This window comes from Acanthisitta chloris, unplaced genomic scaffold, assembly GCF_000695815.1.
Source record: "Acanthisitta chloris isolate BGI_N310 unplaced genomic scaffold, ASM69581v1 scaffold3352, whole genome shotgun sequence".
Classification (NCBI taxonomy): Eukaryota; Metazoa; Chordata; class Aves; order Passeriformes; family Acanthisittidae; genus Acanthisitta; species Acanthisitta chloris.
Window position 1 is genome coordinate 29,663 of NW_008660869.1, and position 19,832 is coordinate 49,494.

At 40.5% G+C, this 19,832-nt stretch overlaps 1 protein-coding gene across 1 annotated transcript in view; it reads right to left on the reverse strand.

The window, feature by feature from the left end:
• The window catches only part of SMOC1 (SPARC related modular calcium binding 1), an 83,515-nt gene that overhangs the window by 25,481 nt on the left and 38,202 nt on the right, over window positions 1-19,832 (reverse strand). Inside the window, exons 6-7 of the mRNA XM_009069980.1 lie at window positions 14,625-14,681; window positions 8,678-8,758 (exon numbers count right to left, since the gene is read on the reverse strand). Of these exons, the coding sequence (XP_009068228.1) occupies window positions 8,678-8,758; window positions 14,625-14,681 (138 nt within the window). The remainder of the gene's footprint in view (window positions 1-8,677; window positions 8,759-14,624; window positions 14,682-19,832) is intronic.

Here is a 19,832-nt window from a genome sequence, read left to right on the forward strand (position 1 = left end):
AATAAAACAAGAAGCAATAGGTGTTTCCACTGAAGCCTTAGCATTAATGGGAAACTATTTTCACTTCCACACCTGTTTTTAATAGTGCTTGGAAGAAGTAGCACAGCAATTTTTGGAGAACTTGCCTACCTATGCTGGTCAGAGCAGACAAGCACACACTATTTTGACAGTATTGCAAATGTGCAATTCTAGGATGTCAAATAGAAAGCTTTTGAAAACTGTCACAGGCAGATAAGAAGTAGTTCAGACTGGTCTTCCTACCTACAGCAGCATTCTCTTTTTATGCTACTACTGGTAAGTAATAGAAAGCAAGAGAGGCAGGTTTATGAGGTCAGACAGTTTAACACCTCTTCCTCCCTCAAGTGTTCCAGGCGATTGAATGTTGCCTTGCTTTTTAAACATATCCCCATCTCCTTGCCTGCCTCTGAAGGTGGGTTCTCTGCCCAGCCTTCTTGTCTCTTCAGAGACAGCCCTTGGGGTCTTCTACCAAAAGGTCTTTCCAGCTACTCACACATCATTTCAACAACCTGAAAAGTATGCACTTAAGCCTTCCCTGAACTGCACCATAAAATGTACTCAGATGTTCCCATTGACCACTTCTTTATTTTGACGGTCTGGCAAAATACAAAATGATGACCACCAACAGAAAGGGAACATGAGGATGGCAGCCCTACCCTCTCCCCAAAATACACAAAGGACTCTTACAACATAGCTCACAACTGATGACGTCAGTTTGAAAGTAAAGAGAGCACAGTCAACATTCAAAGATGATGTAGCAAGGTGGGTGTTACTCTTTTCCCAAGTAAAAAGAGGATGAAAGGAAACAGCCTCAACTTGCACCAGGGGAGGTTCAGACTAGATGTTAGAAATAATTTTCGCCACTGAAAGGGTTGTCAAGCATTAGAACAAGCTGCTCAGGAAAGCGGTTGAGTCCCCACCCCTAGAGGCATTTAAGAGCTATGTAGATGTGACAGTTAGGCACATGGTTTAGTGGTGGACTTGGCAGTGCTGAGTTAAGGATCTTGTCCAACCTAAATGATCCTATGACATTTTCCCATGCTGTTGCTCCACAAGCCCTACTGATGTTCCTGCAGGGCCTCACACATTTCCCTTATCTACTCACCCCATCTCCAAGCCCCACCAAAGCAGAGAACCCTAAGCCTAGCACCAAAAGATGTCTTCAAGGGAGAGGGGGTTTTCCAAAGTTTTAGAATGCAGTTCTGCTCCTTCACAGCCTTATGCTGTACTAGGCAATATCCAGGGCCTTCTCGAACAACACTGGAGGCAGCAGACACTCTCAGGGATACACTGATCCATGTTCTGAACCATTGGGTTTTTTCTTCAGTTGTCTCCTTGCAAATCACTTGCAAGCCTCACCAGGGCTTTTGCTTTCAAGAGTAGCCTAGGTCTAAACTTTTTCCAGGGGTTATCTAGGAGCTAGCAATGACAGTTACTGTCATTGATGACAGTTTTCAAATGACAGTTTGAAACGGCTCCTCCTTACTTTTGGTACCTCAGAAATGTTGTGAAGTTGACAGGAACATTTCAAGAGAGGCAAGAAGGTGAGTCAATGTCTTCCACAGGCATCAGCAGATGTTCAAATAGATGTCTGATGTGCAGATCCACAAACAAGCCTGTGCTGAACGCTGCTATTACATATAAGCAAAGAGCACTTTGCTGCTAATGAATTACTTCAGCAAATCAATGCAGGCCCTGCAATATGAACCAGCTTCTGTGAAAAAGCAAAATAAATGCCACAGAGTTGACCGCTCTGTTTGTTCCTGTATGTCCAGGTAACGCCTTTCTCTTTCCCACCAAATCCTCAGTGGTTTTAAATGTGGGGTTGTTTTGTATTTCCCCTTTTACCCTGACTTCTTATATATTTGCCCCTCTCCTACTGCTCTCTGTCCACTTGACTTAACTGGCAGCTGCAGAGCAGCAGTTATGACTCCATGTCTAAAGTAATTTGTTTTCTTTCTTTGGGGGATAAGGAGGGGGGAGTGACTGAATTCTTTGGGAATGATTTATCACACAGCACTCAGGGGGAGCTTCATTTATTTGCCTAGCTGCATATGGTTTAACACCTATGGTTGCATGACGATTATTATACAATGTTATTTTTCCCACTTGTATACTTTGCACCTTTTCATAGAGCAGATTAACTGGTCCCCAATGGCATGTTATTTATGACTTTGTTTGCTGGCTGTCTGGGAAGGGTTCTGGTCCTAGATTTTTCCAATCCCCCTGCTTCTGTTCTCCCATATTTACTCCCTTCTTCATCACATAGACCTGTCACACTGAGACCATGGGAGAATCACACTTGGGCATCACACATATCATAGCTTCTCAGAACTTGCAGGAGGGAGGAAGAGACAGAGGCCTCCCAAGCAGCAGTCAAGACAGGAAGGGATGCCCAAACCACAGATGGAGACAAAGGGAAGGGAGGGATAAAAAGTAAGGAAGAGACATCACATTTTGGCTTGTAAGGAAACAAAGACTCAGCAGATAAGAGCATAGATATTTGTTGTGAAAATGTAATGGAATTAGTAAGTGTTCATATCATACCCAACAGGAGCTTCTCTTGGGATTGCTTGATTTGATACCAAACCAGAATCTAAATAAAAATGAATTCAAAACCAAAGCAAACACTCACAAAAAGAAGGGGTGGGAAGACTAACACAAAGGTCTGAAGATAAACAGTTCTGGCAGATGGGACCATAAACTCAGATTTTTAGCCCAATAGTTTTGACAGGTCAGAGGAACACTGTCTTGAGGCAATGACTCAAGATGCAGGACAAGAGCCAAGAAGAATACATTAAGCGAGGATAATAGAAAGAGCAAAAGCTTTCTGACACACTGGTTCCCTCCCACAAACTCATGTTCTTGACACCATCACTGACATTTCTTTTTTTTGCTCTTCAGCTATGGAGAAATTCAAAAGCCACAAACTAATCCCAGGTGTTCTATCCAGAGGAGACAGAAGCACCAAAACATTTACCATGGACTGCAGTCAGCATTACAATGTCATTCCCAGGCACCAAAATTTTCCAATTCAAATGCCACTAACATCTTATTCAGATGTCACTAAAGCACAGTTATGCCTGACTACATCCCCATTTCAAACGGTTTCCTGCCAAGGTGAGAGCAACTTTTGCTTGCACTCATCTCCCTCCACTTAGTATCCTAACTAACACTAACCAGCCACAGACTGAGGAAGAGCCTACAATCCTGTAATAGACATTTGGACAGAAACATTAATACAACTGGCATGGAGAGACAGACAGCCAGTTTGGAACTAACACAGCTAGCTTAGTAGTAGCAGGAAGTAGAAGAAAAGTAGCAGGAGAAGCAGAGGTCCATGGTTTCACAAGCTGGGGAGTGCTGTGCACCAAGAGTAGGACAAGACACCTAAGCAATAAGGCTGAGATGGGATAAAGACAGATGAGAAACTGCCCCCATTTGAAACACTGTTTTGCTTTTCCAGAGCCTCATCTGAATCTACGTGTGGCTCCCTGTTCTCTGAAGTGCTGCACATTTCCAAGGCACAAGGACATTCACTCCTACTCCAAATAACTATACATTCAACACAAACAGGTGCAATGTCTCCCCACTGTAGAAAGTAATATAGGCATTCAAGCCCATTGGGGTTAGCCTCACTTCTGAAAAGGAATGTCCTTATAACAAATTAAACTTTTGTCTAACCTTGGCTATTTTGGGGGTATTCCACCAAAACTGTCATATTCCTGTTCCAGGGCAAATCAGCAGGCTCTGTCCCATTATATGTTGGTTGATCTCACCTGACTCAAGAGGAACTATGCTGATTCTCAATACAGTCTCAAGCAGATTCCTTTTTAATGTATGGAATCCCAGAAAGCCTCCATATGGCTGTGGCAACATACCCACAAGTGCATTCCCCCTAGAAGTAATCACTATCCCCAGTCATTAAGAAAGGCATGCAGCAAAATGATATAACTTCCTAGGCAAGTCCTAGAGACAAGGTTTTTTTGGGGTGCTATGGCTTTTTTCTTGCCTTTTTTTCCTGCAAGTGGGAAAAACCTTAAGGAACACAAACAATCCAGAAAACTCAGGTCCTGGGTTATAATTTAGTACACTTGATACAATCACATTCCACCTCACTGTGCAGATATCTGGAGACAAACTGCACAGGGACACCCTTTGGGGTAGATAGTGGAATATACACAGACATGCAGTTTTCAAGTGGTTTCTCCCTTTGAAAAGCTCTAAAGTTTGGTTTCCAAGTGTGCTCATTTAAGAAACAGACATATGAATACCACCATTCTTGTTTTCAAAGCTCATTTGCAGTTATAGCCTGTCCACTAAGAGCTCCTGACAGGAGGAAGTTCTATCACTGGAATACCATCTTGCCATCCATGAGGTGCCTGAGCAATGCTTGGCTGCCAGAACTGAACAAAATATGCCACATGGAATTGGCCCCCAAATGGCAAGCATGATTTTTGAAATAAAGAGCTATGGGGGTTTTTTTGGGTTTTTTTGTTTTTTTTTTTAATAAACTAGGCACACACAAACCTGTCTTCAGCTGCTAACCTTAATATATTACTCATTCTTCCTTTCAAATAACATCATGTTCAAAACCCAAGTGACTCGAGGCTGCTACTGCTGGTTTCTCCAGAGCTGTTTATTTTTCCATGCATGGACTCATTACATCACTCTGTGGTTTTCTTAAAGGTTGTCACGGTAAGTGGGATACAGGCTGGAAACTCTTGCTAACGAAAACCAAGTCACTAAGTCACTCAAATGAATTTGGAGATAACCCAACACTGGAAGTAAGGAAAAACCCTGGATTCCTCAGTGGAGATGGGGTGCTCCTAAACAAGCAGCCATTAGATTTCTTGCAAGTGCAAAATATTATCAAGTGTTTCCCTAGGTTAAGAACTGTAAAAAAAAAATTTATTTGGACTGTTGCAGGCTGGACTAGGTTGCAGGGGGCAGAGGGGCAGTGGGAGGGAGGAGGCTGAAACAGTAAAAGTAGAATGACAAGATGGTTCCCAGTCAGGCTGATTAGAGAACAGCCATTGCAAACATTCCAGCTATCACCTCATGCTCTGGCAATATTAAAAATGCCCGATCACAGAGCACAGTGCTAAATAACTGGCTTGCTTAGTTTAGGGTATCCATGTGTGTGCACACGTGCGTGTGCATGCTTGGAAAAGGGGAAAAGCAATTAAAAACAAACATCAAAAATGGTTTTGTCATCTTGCCACAGCAAATAATACTGTGTTAATCTAGATTTTTTCACTTGCCCCCAAAAGGAAAACTGACTTTGAGGCTTTTAGGATTTATACAGACATAAGACGTAGTTTATAAGTATAGACAAATAACTTTTCTGCTGTTCAACAGCCCAGATGTTCATATTTGGTTCCTGCCTCTGGCCAAGAATGTTTGAACCTGCATCTCACCCTACTGAGAAAGGGATCTAGTCGTCATTTAAATCTTTAAGGTGGGCTGGGGAAACAGCACTAACAATCCCTCCTAGCAATGCTGTTTTACTGAGTATAGAAACTGGCAAAACACCTGGAGACAGATTCTCAGTCAAGTGCTCTAAACATCAGACTAGAGTCATTCTGCTTTTCTTAATCCCTATGCCAAGCAAAATGTAAATGCTCCAAAAAAAGAGGTCAGTTTTAGCAGAATTTCTGTTTGTCAACACTAAACAGAAGGTGAAACACTTGGATTTCAAGTGCAGCTCTTCCAAGATACAGGCTGCATATGTAACATGGGTGTCACTGGTTTTGCAATGCTCAGCTGCCTGGTGGTTGGTTCACCTAACATTAACCAGAGACAATGACAGCAGCTTAAAGAGTCTATTTGACTCCATATAGCAATTCTTAAATTCTCCTCATGGTTGGTATAGTGATGGTCCTTGTTTTCTATGTCGTCCAATGACAGTGCTGATCAGAGTGCAGCGCACATCCTCTGACAGTAATATCTACTGGACTTCACTGCAAAGGACAGGACTATATAGCCACAGCAGGGAGGAGAGAGACCAGGGTTAAGTGTTTCACTGTACAAATGTCAAGGAACAGGGCAGGCTCTCAAGAACCCAAGACTAATGAAAAAGAACAGAAGTGAAAGAAGAGTTAGGTTGAATATTACAAATGAAGAAAACCTGAGATTGAGTTCAGAGAGCAGAGTAGCTTCCTGCGGTAAGAAGCAAAATCTTTATTATCTAAGGCATTTATCTTATTCTAGAAAATGCTGCTCTTCGTACAGTATAAACATTCACTAGCCCTAAGGCAGTAGATTAGATGACCTACTAGGTCTTTTCTCACCTCCAATTTCAGTGATCCCATTAAACTACTACGAGAGGATACCAGGCTGTATCTACTTCAAGACTGTAAAGTGCAAGCTCAGATAGATAACATAGCTGAGGCATTACCAAACCCAAAAATCCACATCTTTTGCTAGTAAAACTTACCTTAATCCTTTAAAAATAAATGAAAAATCAGAAATGTGCTAAGCATTAATATTTCAAGCTGACAAGGACCAAAAGTAATGAAAAACAGCCCCTAATTTTGCATGTCGATCTCATGAGAGCTGTTTCATCACCTACAGCCAAGACAGACCTAAAGACATTTGAAAAACTGTGATTCTAAATTATAATTTTTCCTTCTCACCCAGTTTGTTTGATCCCACCTACTCTATGTTGCCTTTTAACATATGTGACAAGTGATGAAAGGAATGAAAGATGCCAAACAAGGGGACTAGGCTTCACTAGTTGAAAGAAACAGACTGAAGTAGCCTATACCTAATACCAGCTAAGCCCCAGCCCTAGGCAGCATTTCTCAATATCAATAATTCCGTGTAAAAAACCGAGATGACTGCATATTTGTATGGCCCAATGTGGAAATCTGGGGATAAAGTTTGACAAACTAGTCTCTTAATAAGACCCTACAGCAAATAAGCATCTGTCAAGCCAGCCAGTAAGGCTGAGTCAGATGAACCACACATCTCCTTTTAGTTTGCTGTATAAACTACCTCTGAGAGAACTCTTGAGTCTTCCAGAAGATCATTTCTTTTTCATTTGTAGCATGCACCCACAATACTTTTGTTTGAGTAACAGAATTGACATCAGAGACAATTGAAAAATTGGACAAAAGTAAACTCACAAAAGGCACTCTTCTGTGTACAAAACTCCAGTTCACATCAGGTAAGCCTCCTGACTAAACACTTGAACAAAATGATTGCCCTTACAACATGAAAGCCAGCCTGTGACTCTGATAGTCCAAGAAAGGGTGGGACATAGGCTCACTAGTAAAAGACCCTCCTGCTCCCAAGTCCCTTAGTAACCTCCTAGTGCCCAGATCTAGGAACTCTTGTTTCCATCACAGTCACCAGGTTTGCTGCACTAGAAGGAAAGTTGGTCTCCAAGATAGGTAGGAACCATTACACAGGATTTTAATACTAAATTGCCACCTTTAATTGCACTGTGAGCTGCTGTTTGAAGCTGCATTTGCTCTTCCATGAAAGACATCCTTATAAAAGGATGGGATGTTGATATTCATACACTATCTGATATGATTCCCACAAGCAGATCCTACACAGACCACCCTGCTACAAAAACAGTTGGGAGGTGAAGCACAGGGGACTTGTTAAAACTGCAGTCTGGGCAATGTTGAATGTCCTCCTGTAAGAGCTCTTCTCCACTCGGGTAAGAGAATTTCACCCAACCTAGCACTGATTTCACCCTGTGGCTGAGAAGGGGCACAGGAAGGTTAAAGGAACTGTCATGAATGGTCTCTAGCTAATCCAGAAATATCAGGGGATGAGGTATCAAGATATCATTTCAGGTGACTAGAATTATTCCTAACAGCACTTCTAAGCATATGTTTCATTGAATATATGTAACAGTAGTAGCTCCTATTCAAACCTTGAAGTAAATCCATGGCAATTTTGTTCTTCTGATATTCCTTTTAACTTCTTCCTTTCTCCCACTTCAGTTACAATATATCAGACAAACTTGCTAAGAATGCCTAACTTGCCCCTTCAGATTCTCCAGTTGCTTGTGATGTCAATGACTCCACACCATTTCACCCTCATCCCCAATTTCAAGTTTTACACCCTAACTTCACATCTTCCTTCTTTTTCTTTTCTCACCCATATTCATGATCTTGTTTTTGCTGTTCTTTACGTTTGGGTCTTCCCTCATCCACCAAAAAAAATCTCATTATTTTCCTAGGCCCAGACATAAGTAACCGACTTCCAGTTGTGAAATAATCCAATCATTTCTCTATCAAAAAATATCCCCCGCAAAAAATCTTTGATTTTCTAGAAAAGAATCCCCTGTCTGTATTTTTGCAACTGCTTAGCCCAAAACCACAGCCCAGATCTCTGAGCCAAACATACCAGTTTGTATATCCATGCTGAACAGCAAAAGATGACAGATGGTTGGGATAAACTAACATATCAAGAAATTAGAGGTTCCCCCAGTTATGCTTTGGGGAAACAAACATCCCTCATCACACATTGACTATGGCCCTCTGGGCAGAAAAAACAATGTTATCTAAAATAATTTTATAGCCCAGACTTCAAGTTGCACAAGCAACATGATAGTTACAATTAAGAATGAAGGAAACAAGAACAGATGGTGAGGAACTGCAGACTAGCTAAAAACTTTTATTTTTAGATAGAACATCACCTGAATTCCTTATACTGGAGCTGTTCAATTTGGAATCTTTGATGACCAAGTGCTTAATCCAAAGGGTGGGTGCGGTGATTTCTGAAAGAAAAAAAAACCAGTCATAAAGAAACTACAGCAACTTGTAAATACACATTGTTGCAACTCAAAAATCATAGAATGGTTTGGGTTGGAAGGGACCTTAAAGATCATCTGGTCCCCACCCTCCTGCTATGGGCAGAGACACCTTCCACTAGACCAGGTTGCTCAAAGCTCCATCCAACCTGGCCTTGAACACTGCCAGGGATGGGGCATCCACCACTTCTCTAGGCAACCTGTTCCAGTGCCTCACCACACACAGAGTGAAGAATTTCTTCTTTATATCTAATCTAAACCTACCCTCTGACAGCTTAAAGCCATTAGCCTTTGTCCTGTCACTACATGCACTTGTAAAAAGTCCCTCTCCAGCTTTCTTGTAGGCCCAATTAAAGTAGTGGAAGGCTGCTATAAGGTCTCCTTGGAGTCTTCTCCAAGCTTGACAAATCCAACTCTCTCCATCTATATTCATAGAAGTCAAGACATGTGTTACAATCATGCCTTAACTGATCCATCATCTTTGTAGCAACTGGCTCATCCCCTGGTGAAGTCTTCTACCTCTTATGAACCACTATTTGTAAACCCTCTGCAGAGTTATCTCATGATCTTCCCATTCCAGAGAGTACCTCTCTGCTGGCAAAGCATTTTTAACTCCCTCTACCCTCCACTTCCTATATTCTCTAGTTTGAAGTCTTTCTCCTCAAGACTTAGAGATCTCAAAGGTTATGATGTGTGCAGTAGTATATGTCATTCTCCCCAAAAGTACATATGAAATCCAGATTTTAAAAAGTCAATCCAGAATTTAAATATTGCTTTAACTGCCCAAGAAGAGCTGGCCACAGTCAGTTCCATAAAACAAGCAACAACAAAATCCAAAATAAATAGGCAGAGACATGAAGATATTTCTGGAAAGACTTGAAAGGAAGTCTGTTAAAGAAACAAGTTCTGGTTAGAAAAGCATGTCTGATGCACTAACCAAGACATCCAAACAAATTCGTGGAAAAAAGTGCTTAGAGCACCTCCTCTGAGGTGTTATAATCAACATCAAAACACATCAGAACCTGCCCTAAGCCACAGATATGACACAACTTCAGTATTTGATTAGAACTGAGCAAAGCAGTACTCAATACCATGTGCTAAAGTGCTTCAAGTGACATTTGCAGAACTGATATTTTCTGCAAAATTTTTAGTTCCCACAAGAACATGCCTTATATAGTAAATTCTGAAGTTTTTCTTAAGTTCCTCTAAGAACTTTTCACGAGAGTTTTCCTGCTCCCTTGTTGACATTCACATGGATCTGCTCACCAAAGTGAGAAACAGGCTACCTACAAGATAAACTGATTATACACATTACAAGAGTATGGAAAAAAAAAGAATGGAAGGGAATTTTTCCTTCCTAAATGTTTTCAGCTACATGGGTTGTAGGCATTGTAGCAATTGTGTTCAGGGCATTTTTTTCACAAGGAAATACAGGCTGAACACTGTTAAGCAAACTTACTACTGCTGGAATATAAAAAATTGCCTTGTCTGCAGGTTTCACTATACTATTTTATCAACACTCAGTCATGATGTACTTCTATAAATAAATACACCTACCTACTTTGGTTTATGGACTATTTCTACTTTGGTGCTTCTCCCCTTCCTAGCTCTTACCCAATGTTTAATTTGATGTAGTTTCCCCCAGAAAGAGCCCAAAGTGCTAGATTCAAACTCCTAAATCTGGAATGAAATTTAGCTCTGACTCTGCACCATATGGACTGGGTATGTCTACAGCTGAAAAAGAAGGGACAACCAAAGACAATAGATGCTGAGGAATTAAGACCTTTAGAAACACAATGGTGCACATCTTTCAGTGAGGTTGAAAGGTGCACTAAAAGGAATTCTGGGGAAAGAAGATAAAGAAAGAGAAAAGGAAATTAATCCTTTGGAATCTACCAAAAACGCATTTTCAATCCAGATAACCTGGACTTTTTTTTTTAATACAAGCAAGAAACAGATTCCTCCGAAGAACAGCTCTGTGATAAGAGTAGATTCCCAATGAATTAAGAGGTGACACTTACCAAAATGAGTAGATATTAAAAAGAGATATTCTCTAGGAAATTACTACACCTTGCACATTGAAACTAAATAGAGGATGAAAGCAAAGTAAACAGAGCCTAGAAGTGCAGGAGGGAACATTTTTTTTTAACTGTAGGAAGGACATTAATACAAGACTCTTCAGCAGAGAAGAATCTTGTCCTAAGAAAAGATTCACTATGAGCATCTCTAAGATCTGCATTATAATGAAATGAAATAATTTTAAATGACTGCTTTATGATTCAAACGTTGGACAGGAGAATTTAGGTTGTTTGATCTACATTATCTCTGGCACTGCTCTGTTATGCCCTCAGGGAGGATGGGAGGGAGTGGGAGGGGAACTTATTATGCCTGAAATGTGAATTTTCATTATCCTCTAATGTAGGTGAAAACATGAGAAAGGTGAACCTTCATCTTGGAAATATTGAGATCCAAGAGGCATCACACATTTCAGGGGCAGCTGAGTGCATTTAATGCCCTTTGAAAAAAGTCAGCCCCTTGTGTACTGAAGGTAGGCACCCAAAGGCAATATACAAAAAAATAAAAATTTCAATTTAAAAAAAAACCCAACAAAACAAAAACCAAAACCCCACATTTTTGTTGTCCATTCATGTTGCTATCAGCTCCACCCTGGCTGCCTGACTTCGAATATACAAGTTTACAGGAGCCCATCAATTCTCAAACTCAATTGAAAGGAATGGGATCTGGACTTTAACCCCTATGAACATCTATGAAGATTCCAGACCTGAGGTGAATGGAAAACTGGTTTGCCCTTTTCCATCATCTGCCATTTGTGTCAGAAACCAAGTACAAGCAATCCCCCAGGAAGACCTACCCAAGATTACAAGAGTATTCTAGGGAAGTATCATGACATTTTTGCTGAGATAGAACCAAGGAATTGTTCAGGATGACATTCTGAGGTCCAACCTTCTGCTTCATACAGGGACAGCTACAAGAATAGACCAGGTTGCTTGGAACTTTAGAACCATAAAATGTCCTGAGCTGGGAGGGACACACACAAACCACTGAAGTCCAGCTCCTGGCCGTGCACAGGACATCCCCAAGAATCACACCATGTCCCTGAGAGCATTGTCCAAACACTTCTTGAACTCTGTTAGGCTTGGTGCTGTGACCACTGCCTTGGGGAGCCTGTTCCAGTGCCAAACCACCCCCTGGGTAAAGAACCTTTTCCTAATAACAAACCTAAGCCTGCCCTGACATAGCTTCATGCTATTCCCCTGGGTCCTGTCACTGGTCACCAGAGAGAAGAGATCAATGCCTGGCCCTCTGCTTCCCCTTGTGAGCAAGCTGTACACTGCTATAAGGTCTCACCTCACTCTCCTCTTCTACAGGCTGAATAAGACGAGTGACTTCACTCACTCCTTGTCTGGCTTCCCCTCTGGGCCCTTCACCACCTTTGCAGCCCTCCTCTGAACGCTCTCTAATAGCTTAATATCTTTCTTACATTGTGGCATCCAAAACCGCACAGAGGACTCGAGGTGAGTCTGCACACCAGCGCAGAGCAGAATGGGACAATCACCTCCCTCAACCTGGCGATGCTGTGCCTGATACACACCAAGACATGGTTGGCCCTCTGGCTGCCAGGGCAGGAGGGCCAACCTGCCCTTGCACTTTATCCAACTGGCTGAGAAAGGAAGCACAGAATATAATCTCTCTGGGCAATGTGTTCCACCTCCTCATTGTGACAAAGGTTTTTCTTATGTCCAGTCCAAATATTTTGTTTCAATTTATGATTGTTGCCTCTCATCATGCATTACTATGAAAAGCCTGGCACCACCATCTTGATAAACTTCCCTGTAGATATTGGAAGGCTGCAATCAAGTCATCTTTAAGTCAAACACTTCTTACTCTGTCTGATGTACCAGCAATCTGATGTACCAAGAGACAGTATGCACAAAGGTAGTTGGATTACACAAACCTTTGGTCAGACACAAGATGGATTTTCTTGTGCTTATTGCTACAACCAGCACTGAAATCTAGTTAGTGCTATTTTACTAATATAGATGACAAAAATGTAGAGTGACAAATTTAGCAGAGGTTATTCATTGACGCATAGCTTGATTAACCTGCTTGTCAGTCTCTTCTCCCAGTTCATAAGGGACACTGCTAATACAGCAGGAAGCCATTGCATTAGACATTCTCTCTCAAAGTCTAAGAGATAAGAACTTGCATAATATACTGTAACATTTGTGAGAGGCAATCTTTCATCATACAGTCCAAGCCCATTTATCATACTTGAGTTCACCTACAAATCAAATCAATGTGAAGGTTTTTGATTGAAAATGGTTTTCATAGAAGATAGATAACACTTTTTTTCAGACTCAACCTGTAATCAGAAGGACCAGAAAAGGTCTGTTCTCTGCACCACTTCAAGAACTTTGCCTAATTCTATTTGGACAACCAAAATGTTGAACCTTTCTGCGAAGGCACTTCTGAACAGGCTATATTAACCACGTCATCTCATTCCCGCATTCTACTAGTGTATTCTTTCCTTTGAATATCTATGGGGACACCCTCTGAGGGGAAAACCTAAAGGTCAGAAGTTTGTGCTTGCTGCCACAAGGAACTTTTGATATAAACAACAGATAGGCAGAATGGCTTCAGTCTCCCTTGTTTATTTGAGAAAGCTTTTTGCTCCAAGAGCTTTGCTATTTCTTAAAGCTCACAAGAAGATGCTTGCAAATCTACAATCACTAAATGGAAGTGATAGGACTACAGCATCTTGTCACTAAATAACCTTATTTTAGTGACAATAAAACCCCACCCCATCACCTGTTTTTACAAGAAGGCAGGAAGTATCAACAGTACAGTTCCACATACTCTTGCTCAGTAGTCTTCATTTCTGTCTTTGATCCAGTTTTTGAAAAAGTGTGAAGCACAGCAGTCCACTAGGAAAATGCGTAGGCTTTCCCTCACCACCTTATGGTCCACAGTTTCAGATGGGTCAGTGTTTCATACTTCTGCCCATTGCTTTACTATAATGGTTGTGGGTTTAAACGTGTAGAAAACATGCACTAATTCTAGGCAATATGCAAGATATAATCAGCCTCTACTAGGCCCATTCACTACCAAAAGACCACTATCCCCATGGGTATTTATGTCCGTATGTGTGAAAGGCTTGAACCCTCTGATGACAGCAATTTTACCCTTGTTTAAAGGCTTCCAAGGGACTAAGGTCTGACATTCCCTCTCCAGAATAATACAATTGCAAGATTGTCCATCTGAGAAGGAAACTGCCTTGGTGGGCCATCTATTAAGTGGGCCCAGGACAATGACTTCATTTGCTTAAATAGTATGTGCGTCAATGAAAGCAACTGCTAAATAAAGAAACCTCCCAGCAATTTTCTTCCAAGTCAACATTCACAAGCTGTGGTTTAGCATTACCCTTCCTTTTGTGAAGCTGTAACACGCTGCAGAGGTTAGGAAACTCCCAGCATTGGTATCACAGTAGGGGGTAAGGACAGTCTAAAGGAAGTTGCCATTTCTGACTTGATGCACCCCTTTTTTTTTGCCCTGTGATACTTTTTCCTCCAGGATTACCCCAGGAATCTGGTCAACTGGTGTTATTGTTGGATTCCAGAAAAGAGGGGAGGATGTAAAAGGATTAGGGAAAATGCCTCAGGTCCCAAGGGCACCGTGAAATTTGGATAACTTATGAGATTCACTGGCTTTTCTGTTTTGCAGGATAAAGAAAGCATTTGAGCCATAAATCCTAGAGAAAAGGGAGAGGGAATTAGCTTTTCTTTTTTTTTGTCATTTTAAGGGATGTTCTTACCTTCTCCATCGAAAATAGGCTGGGTTTCCATCGTAGGCGTTGGCTTCGAACCATCATCTGAATTGAGGGTTAAAAAAAATCGAAAAGAAACTACCATTATTGAGGTAAATACTATCTACTCTCCAGTACTGTTGAATGATTGGGATTTGTACATGGCCCGACCGAGTCCAGAAGAGAGAGAAGACAGACAGAACGAAATCATTTATACAAATAGCAATAATATTTTATATAAAACATGCATCAAGCACTATTCTGAGACTTTAAAAGCCTCCCACCTTCCCCCTCCCTCCACAAACCATTGGCATGTATCACCTGGTAGTCTGCCTTTCTTGCATGGATCCTGCAATTGCCTGTTTAGTTTCCGGTCTGTTTAGTTTCACACAGGCCATTTTCTGGGACAGCAGATATCTGGAGATTGCTGTCCCACTATCTTTCTCCTTATTCCTTTCGTTCAAAATAAAACCCTTCTTCTGAAACTTACCTGTGCAAAACCTGGCACCACATTCACTGCAGAGCTGTTAGAAAGGGATGGTCAATAGCAAATCTCTTTTTCTTACAATGACTGCATCAGGGTGTTCTATAATTGCAGCGCAGTGGCAATCTTTTAATTGCAAAAGTGTGGGAAAATAACTTCTCTTACATTAGGTTTCTCATGTACAAGAGTGCTCCATGTCTTCTGACCACAAGTCTTCATTAATTAAATTTTAACCAAGAAATGTTCCGCAGGAAATATAAATCTTAATACTGGCAAAGTTTTTAGTGAGGCAAAACTTTTGATTGTGAACAAGCTAAACTGGAACAAACTGCAGAGCAAAGTCTCTTACTACATTACAAGATTAGAAAATAGAATGTTGCTAGGATGTAAACCAAAGATGAGAATAGCCCAGAATTGCCTTTTTTCCTTTTTGAAATATAGTGACTTAAAACTTGCAATTTCTAGCAACTATTCTTTGCACGTGTTATGGGCAAAGATGACACTAGGCATCAATGTGGGCAGTAACCTAAAATGTAAAGTTACACAGTGAAAATCTGCTGGAGGAATCCATGCCAGAAAAGCCAGGCTTGCCTCCACCTCCAAGACCATCAGATGCACAGGGCAAACAATGTCTGGAGGAAAGGTACATGGGACAGCCCTTTCTAGAGGTAGCAATAACTGCATTTAGCCTTCCTTAAAACAGTTCCAATTACAAAACTACGAGAGCCTTAGAAGGGGAAAGGAAGGGCAAAGATAGAAAACAGAAGTTTGTAGACTTTTTCCACCCATATCTGTCTGTATTTGCAGTTTTATAAAGTGAGCAAAAGCCTTCTTCCATAGTTCATTAATTTTATGCATTTCCACATAAAGTATTCTAATTCACAGAAAGAAAAAATGTGCTGAAAATTCCATTTCAACCTCAGAAATCCACTGAAGTAAAGGATGTTGACAGAAATGAGCGAAAGACACCCTGTTGTCATTTTCCCTCTTCATCACTGTATTTGGTTTTATGCTTAACTGCAAGCATAACAAAAAATACTTGGAAGAAAAAATACTTACCATTCCTCAGTCAACTCTTTGTTCTGAGCTTTCCTGTTATTGGGCATTACCATTAACACGGACAAGCAGTATTTATTTTTTTTTAAAAGTTTGAGCAACTAGCTTGGAAAAAAATCCTGAATATTGCTTAAATTACAAGAAGGAAGATTTTTGTCCTTTAAAGAATCTTTGGATAAAAGTAAATAGCTGATCTTCACTTTTTCTGCTAGAATAGGCTGCTCTGTTTCTGTGAGATTTCAGAAACCACAACTATGGCTTATTATTTATTTAGGATAACACTTTACATTGTAATGAAGCAATAAACAGTATGTAATCAGCATGATTGGCTTTATGGATTGAGAAACCAACCCAGAACTCCAGAAAATACTCATAGACCTGCAAAGGTGAATAATTCTCAAGTTATACATAACAGGAAGAGACCTGGCATAAAAAATTGACCAGTATTATAATGTTTATTCTTATTGTTCTCATGAATGCTTCTGCACCAAGTAACTACAGAATTCCTTTTCAGATTTAAAGCCACAACCCAGAAGCCAACAATGGACAAAAATTCCAAGTGGATCTGAGCCACAGTACTTTATCCAAACCATTATGTGAACTTTGGCAGAACTCAGGACACTTCAGGTTCAGGGGGGGTCTTTTAAGTTCATGTATGTGTCAAGAACACAGACAGTAGCAATTACAATTTGTGAAATACATTCTTCTTAAAGAAAGAATTTTGCAGCAGCTTTTGTATGAAGTTAGCCATTTAGCTACTGGAGAGTATTAAATAAAGCCTTCAGTTCAAAGCTACTGTTTAAGATAATCTCAGTAAAATGGCTCAGTGAATTACACAAGCGTTTCCTTACTGGGTTACGAAGGCTAAATTGTCACTAAGTCCACATTGTACCAGCACCCAGTACAGTATTAAGGGTTTTGCAAATAGAGGGAAGTATAATTACTCCTCTGTTGTTCAAGCAAGTACAGTTCTTTCATCACACATACAAGAAAAAAAATGCAATAGACAAAAGCCCTGTAATTACATTCACCATATTTCAAAAATCAAAAGCCAGGGATATTTCTGATTATTTTTTAAAGGTCATGAAATAGTCACATAAAAGACAAAAATTGCACTTCATTAAAAACACCTTGCTCAATTCCCAGCTGCCAGCTTCCTACTCTAACTACGAAGTCTTTTTCTTAAACTGGAGAATGCTCAGTAGGTCTCAGTGTTTCAGATTAACTTATGGCAAAAAGTTTCACTGCTGTTCCCTTTGGGCAGAAAAACCACCATAATACTTGTCTGCCCTTATTTGATTTTTCCTCTTGCTTAATACTCTGTTCATCACACAGAACATTTGTTCCACTAGCCTGTTTTCTCCTTGTAAACAAGGAATGAGTTCTATTTTACATACCTGAAAGTTTTGAACAAACATTTTATATTCCTTATACAAATATTTCAAGATAGAACAGAAAACTCAAAGCTTTTTCAGAGTCCTAGGGTCTCCTGGGGTATTATCTGAGATGTACAGGATATTGTTACATTGGAGATGAAGGTAATGAAGTATATTCATTGGCTACAATATATTCTTTTCTTTAAAATGCTATTAAATTCCTCACATTGAAATGTGAAGGCACGTAACTGCAATAGTTCCTTATACAGAGCATGTCACAAACAGTGAGATCAAAGAGGTCAAGTGTTACTTCCTAATCCCTCTAGAAAGCAATGCTTCCAGATCAGGAACTCACATAATGCAGAACCACTATCCTCAGCTGCAGAATCAAGGGCCTTGATGAAGACTTCATTGGCATACTTCTCTTCCATGTTTCATAACCCAGCATGAATACCCAATTTCTTTTTCCAAGACCACTGAATACAGACAGTATTACTCAACAGAATACCTCCTCATGGAACAACATTTTAAAGCTATAAAACTCCTCTCCAGTAAGTCTCCTTTTCCGAGGGTACAATTGAAAAAGTTAAATTGTGTCAACTTTAAAACAGTATTTTTATTTTGCCTCAGGATAAGAGTGAAACAGGCAGGTCCAAATGAGACTCCCTAAGCCATTTTCACATTAAGATACCATGGCTATAAACCAGAAGCCCATTTGCACTACTACTGTCAGAAGCTCATAAGCAAGAACAGTTTTTATTGCATTAGCCTAACAATAACTCAAAACAGGGACAATTGCTTGCACACCCAGTCCTACTGCGAGTGCTAGACGAGAGCCTTTTATGCTCTCACTAGGATTCCCCTCCCTTCGCCTTATCCTTACAGAATCACTAGCAAGCATCCACATCTGGAATGACTGTAGCATTCAGCTGGGTTGAGGGATAAGGAGATTCAGTTCATGCAAAAGATAAATGTTCTTTTTACTTGGAATGACAAGCACTGAGGCCATGAGCAACTCAAAATATGTCAGGAGAAAAGTAAACTCCCTGACATAAAAAAAATCCCAACCTAATTACTATGGAAAAATGTGAAGTTACCGCCTGCTGCTGTTAATCACCAATCTTGCCACCTAATGGAAGCTGAAAAAGGGGAAAAGTTAGGAGATAAAAGTGTACTGAAGGTTGAGGTTGCTTAGGAACCATATACTTCTTGGACTGTTAATGTGATGATGCATGTATACAGATGACTTGCAGTGGGTATGTTTTCCTGGGTTCAATACGTGATATGGAAGGCTAATTTTGTGCTCTTACTAGAATCCATGAGACAGTCTGTAAACATTCTTATTATTTTGAAGAGCAGAGATGTTTATGGAGTCAACCATCCAGGCCTTATACAAAAATCTAGTCCTTATTGTAAGTCTACAGCTTGAATGTCAATGGTTCCCAGACTTGAGTCACCCTGATAGAATAAGCAGATGACAATTTTAAGTGCATAGCTCTGGTCTGGGAGAAGGCAGCCTTTTTCCAGTGTCAAGTGGTTTCTTCACTTACCGTCATCTGGTTTTGGCTGAGCCAAGCCATTAGAGAGCACAGCTGAAGCTAAGTAGGAAACTTAGAGCACAGACTACCAGGACAATGAGCAAATTCCTAGCATGTCCTGTTTGATGCAGCAAACCTCACCTGTAGTGAGTCTTTCAAGCCAACAGGAAGGGAGAAGTGCTTTCCTAGGCTTCATGACTCCTGAAGGATTTAAGTCATACATACTCATTTTTGTGGCTTTAGTAACTCGGGTCAGATGAACAAAGACCTGCCAGGTCAACTCAAGCTCCTTGTGTCTATGCAGTTCCTGAATCTTGAAGACGAAATTTTGTAACTTCAGCATTTCTGTGTATTACCCCCAAGCCCAAGGGTGTTGTTTCAAGCATTAAAAAAGACAACAAAACTTGTGTTTGCACTACATGGGGTCCTACAGAAAAAAAACACATGTCCCTTCCAGTATTGGAGGGGCAGGGCAAATTGTTGCCCTTAACCACAATCCTTCCCTACATCAAGTGAAACAGTTTCAGCAAGTCCTAATTAACTTAACAGTCTATGCAGCTTTTATGCAGGGGCATATATTGCCAATATAAGTGCAGAAAGTTACCATTCATGCCAAAGAAAAAAAAAAAAAAAAAAAAGAAATTCTTACAATCTAGCCAATCGAGATAATTTCTTGCCAAGCAGCTGAAATGGAAACGCACCAGTGCAAATAGATTGCCCTGCCAGGTTTTCACACTCCTTTCCATAGAATCACAATCATTTA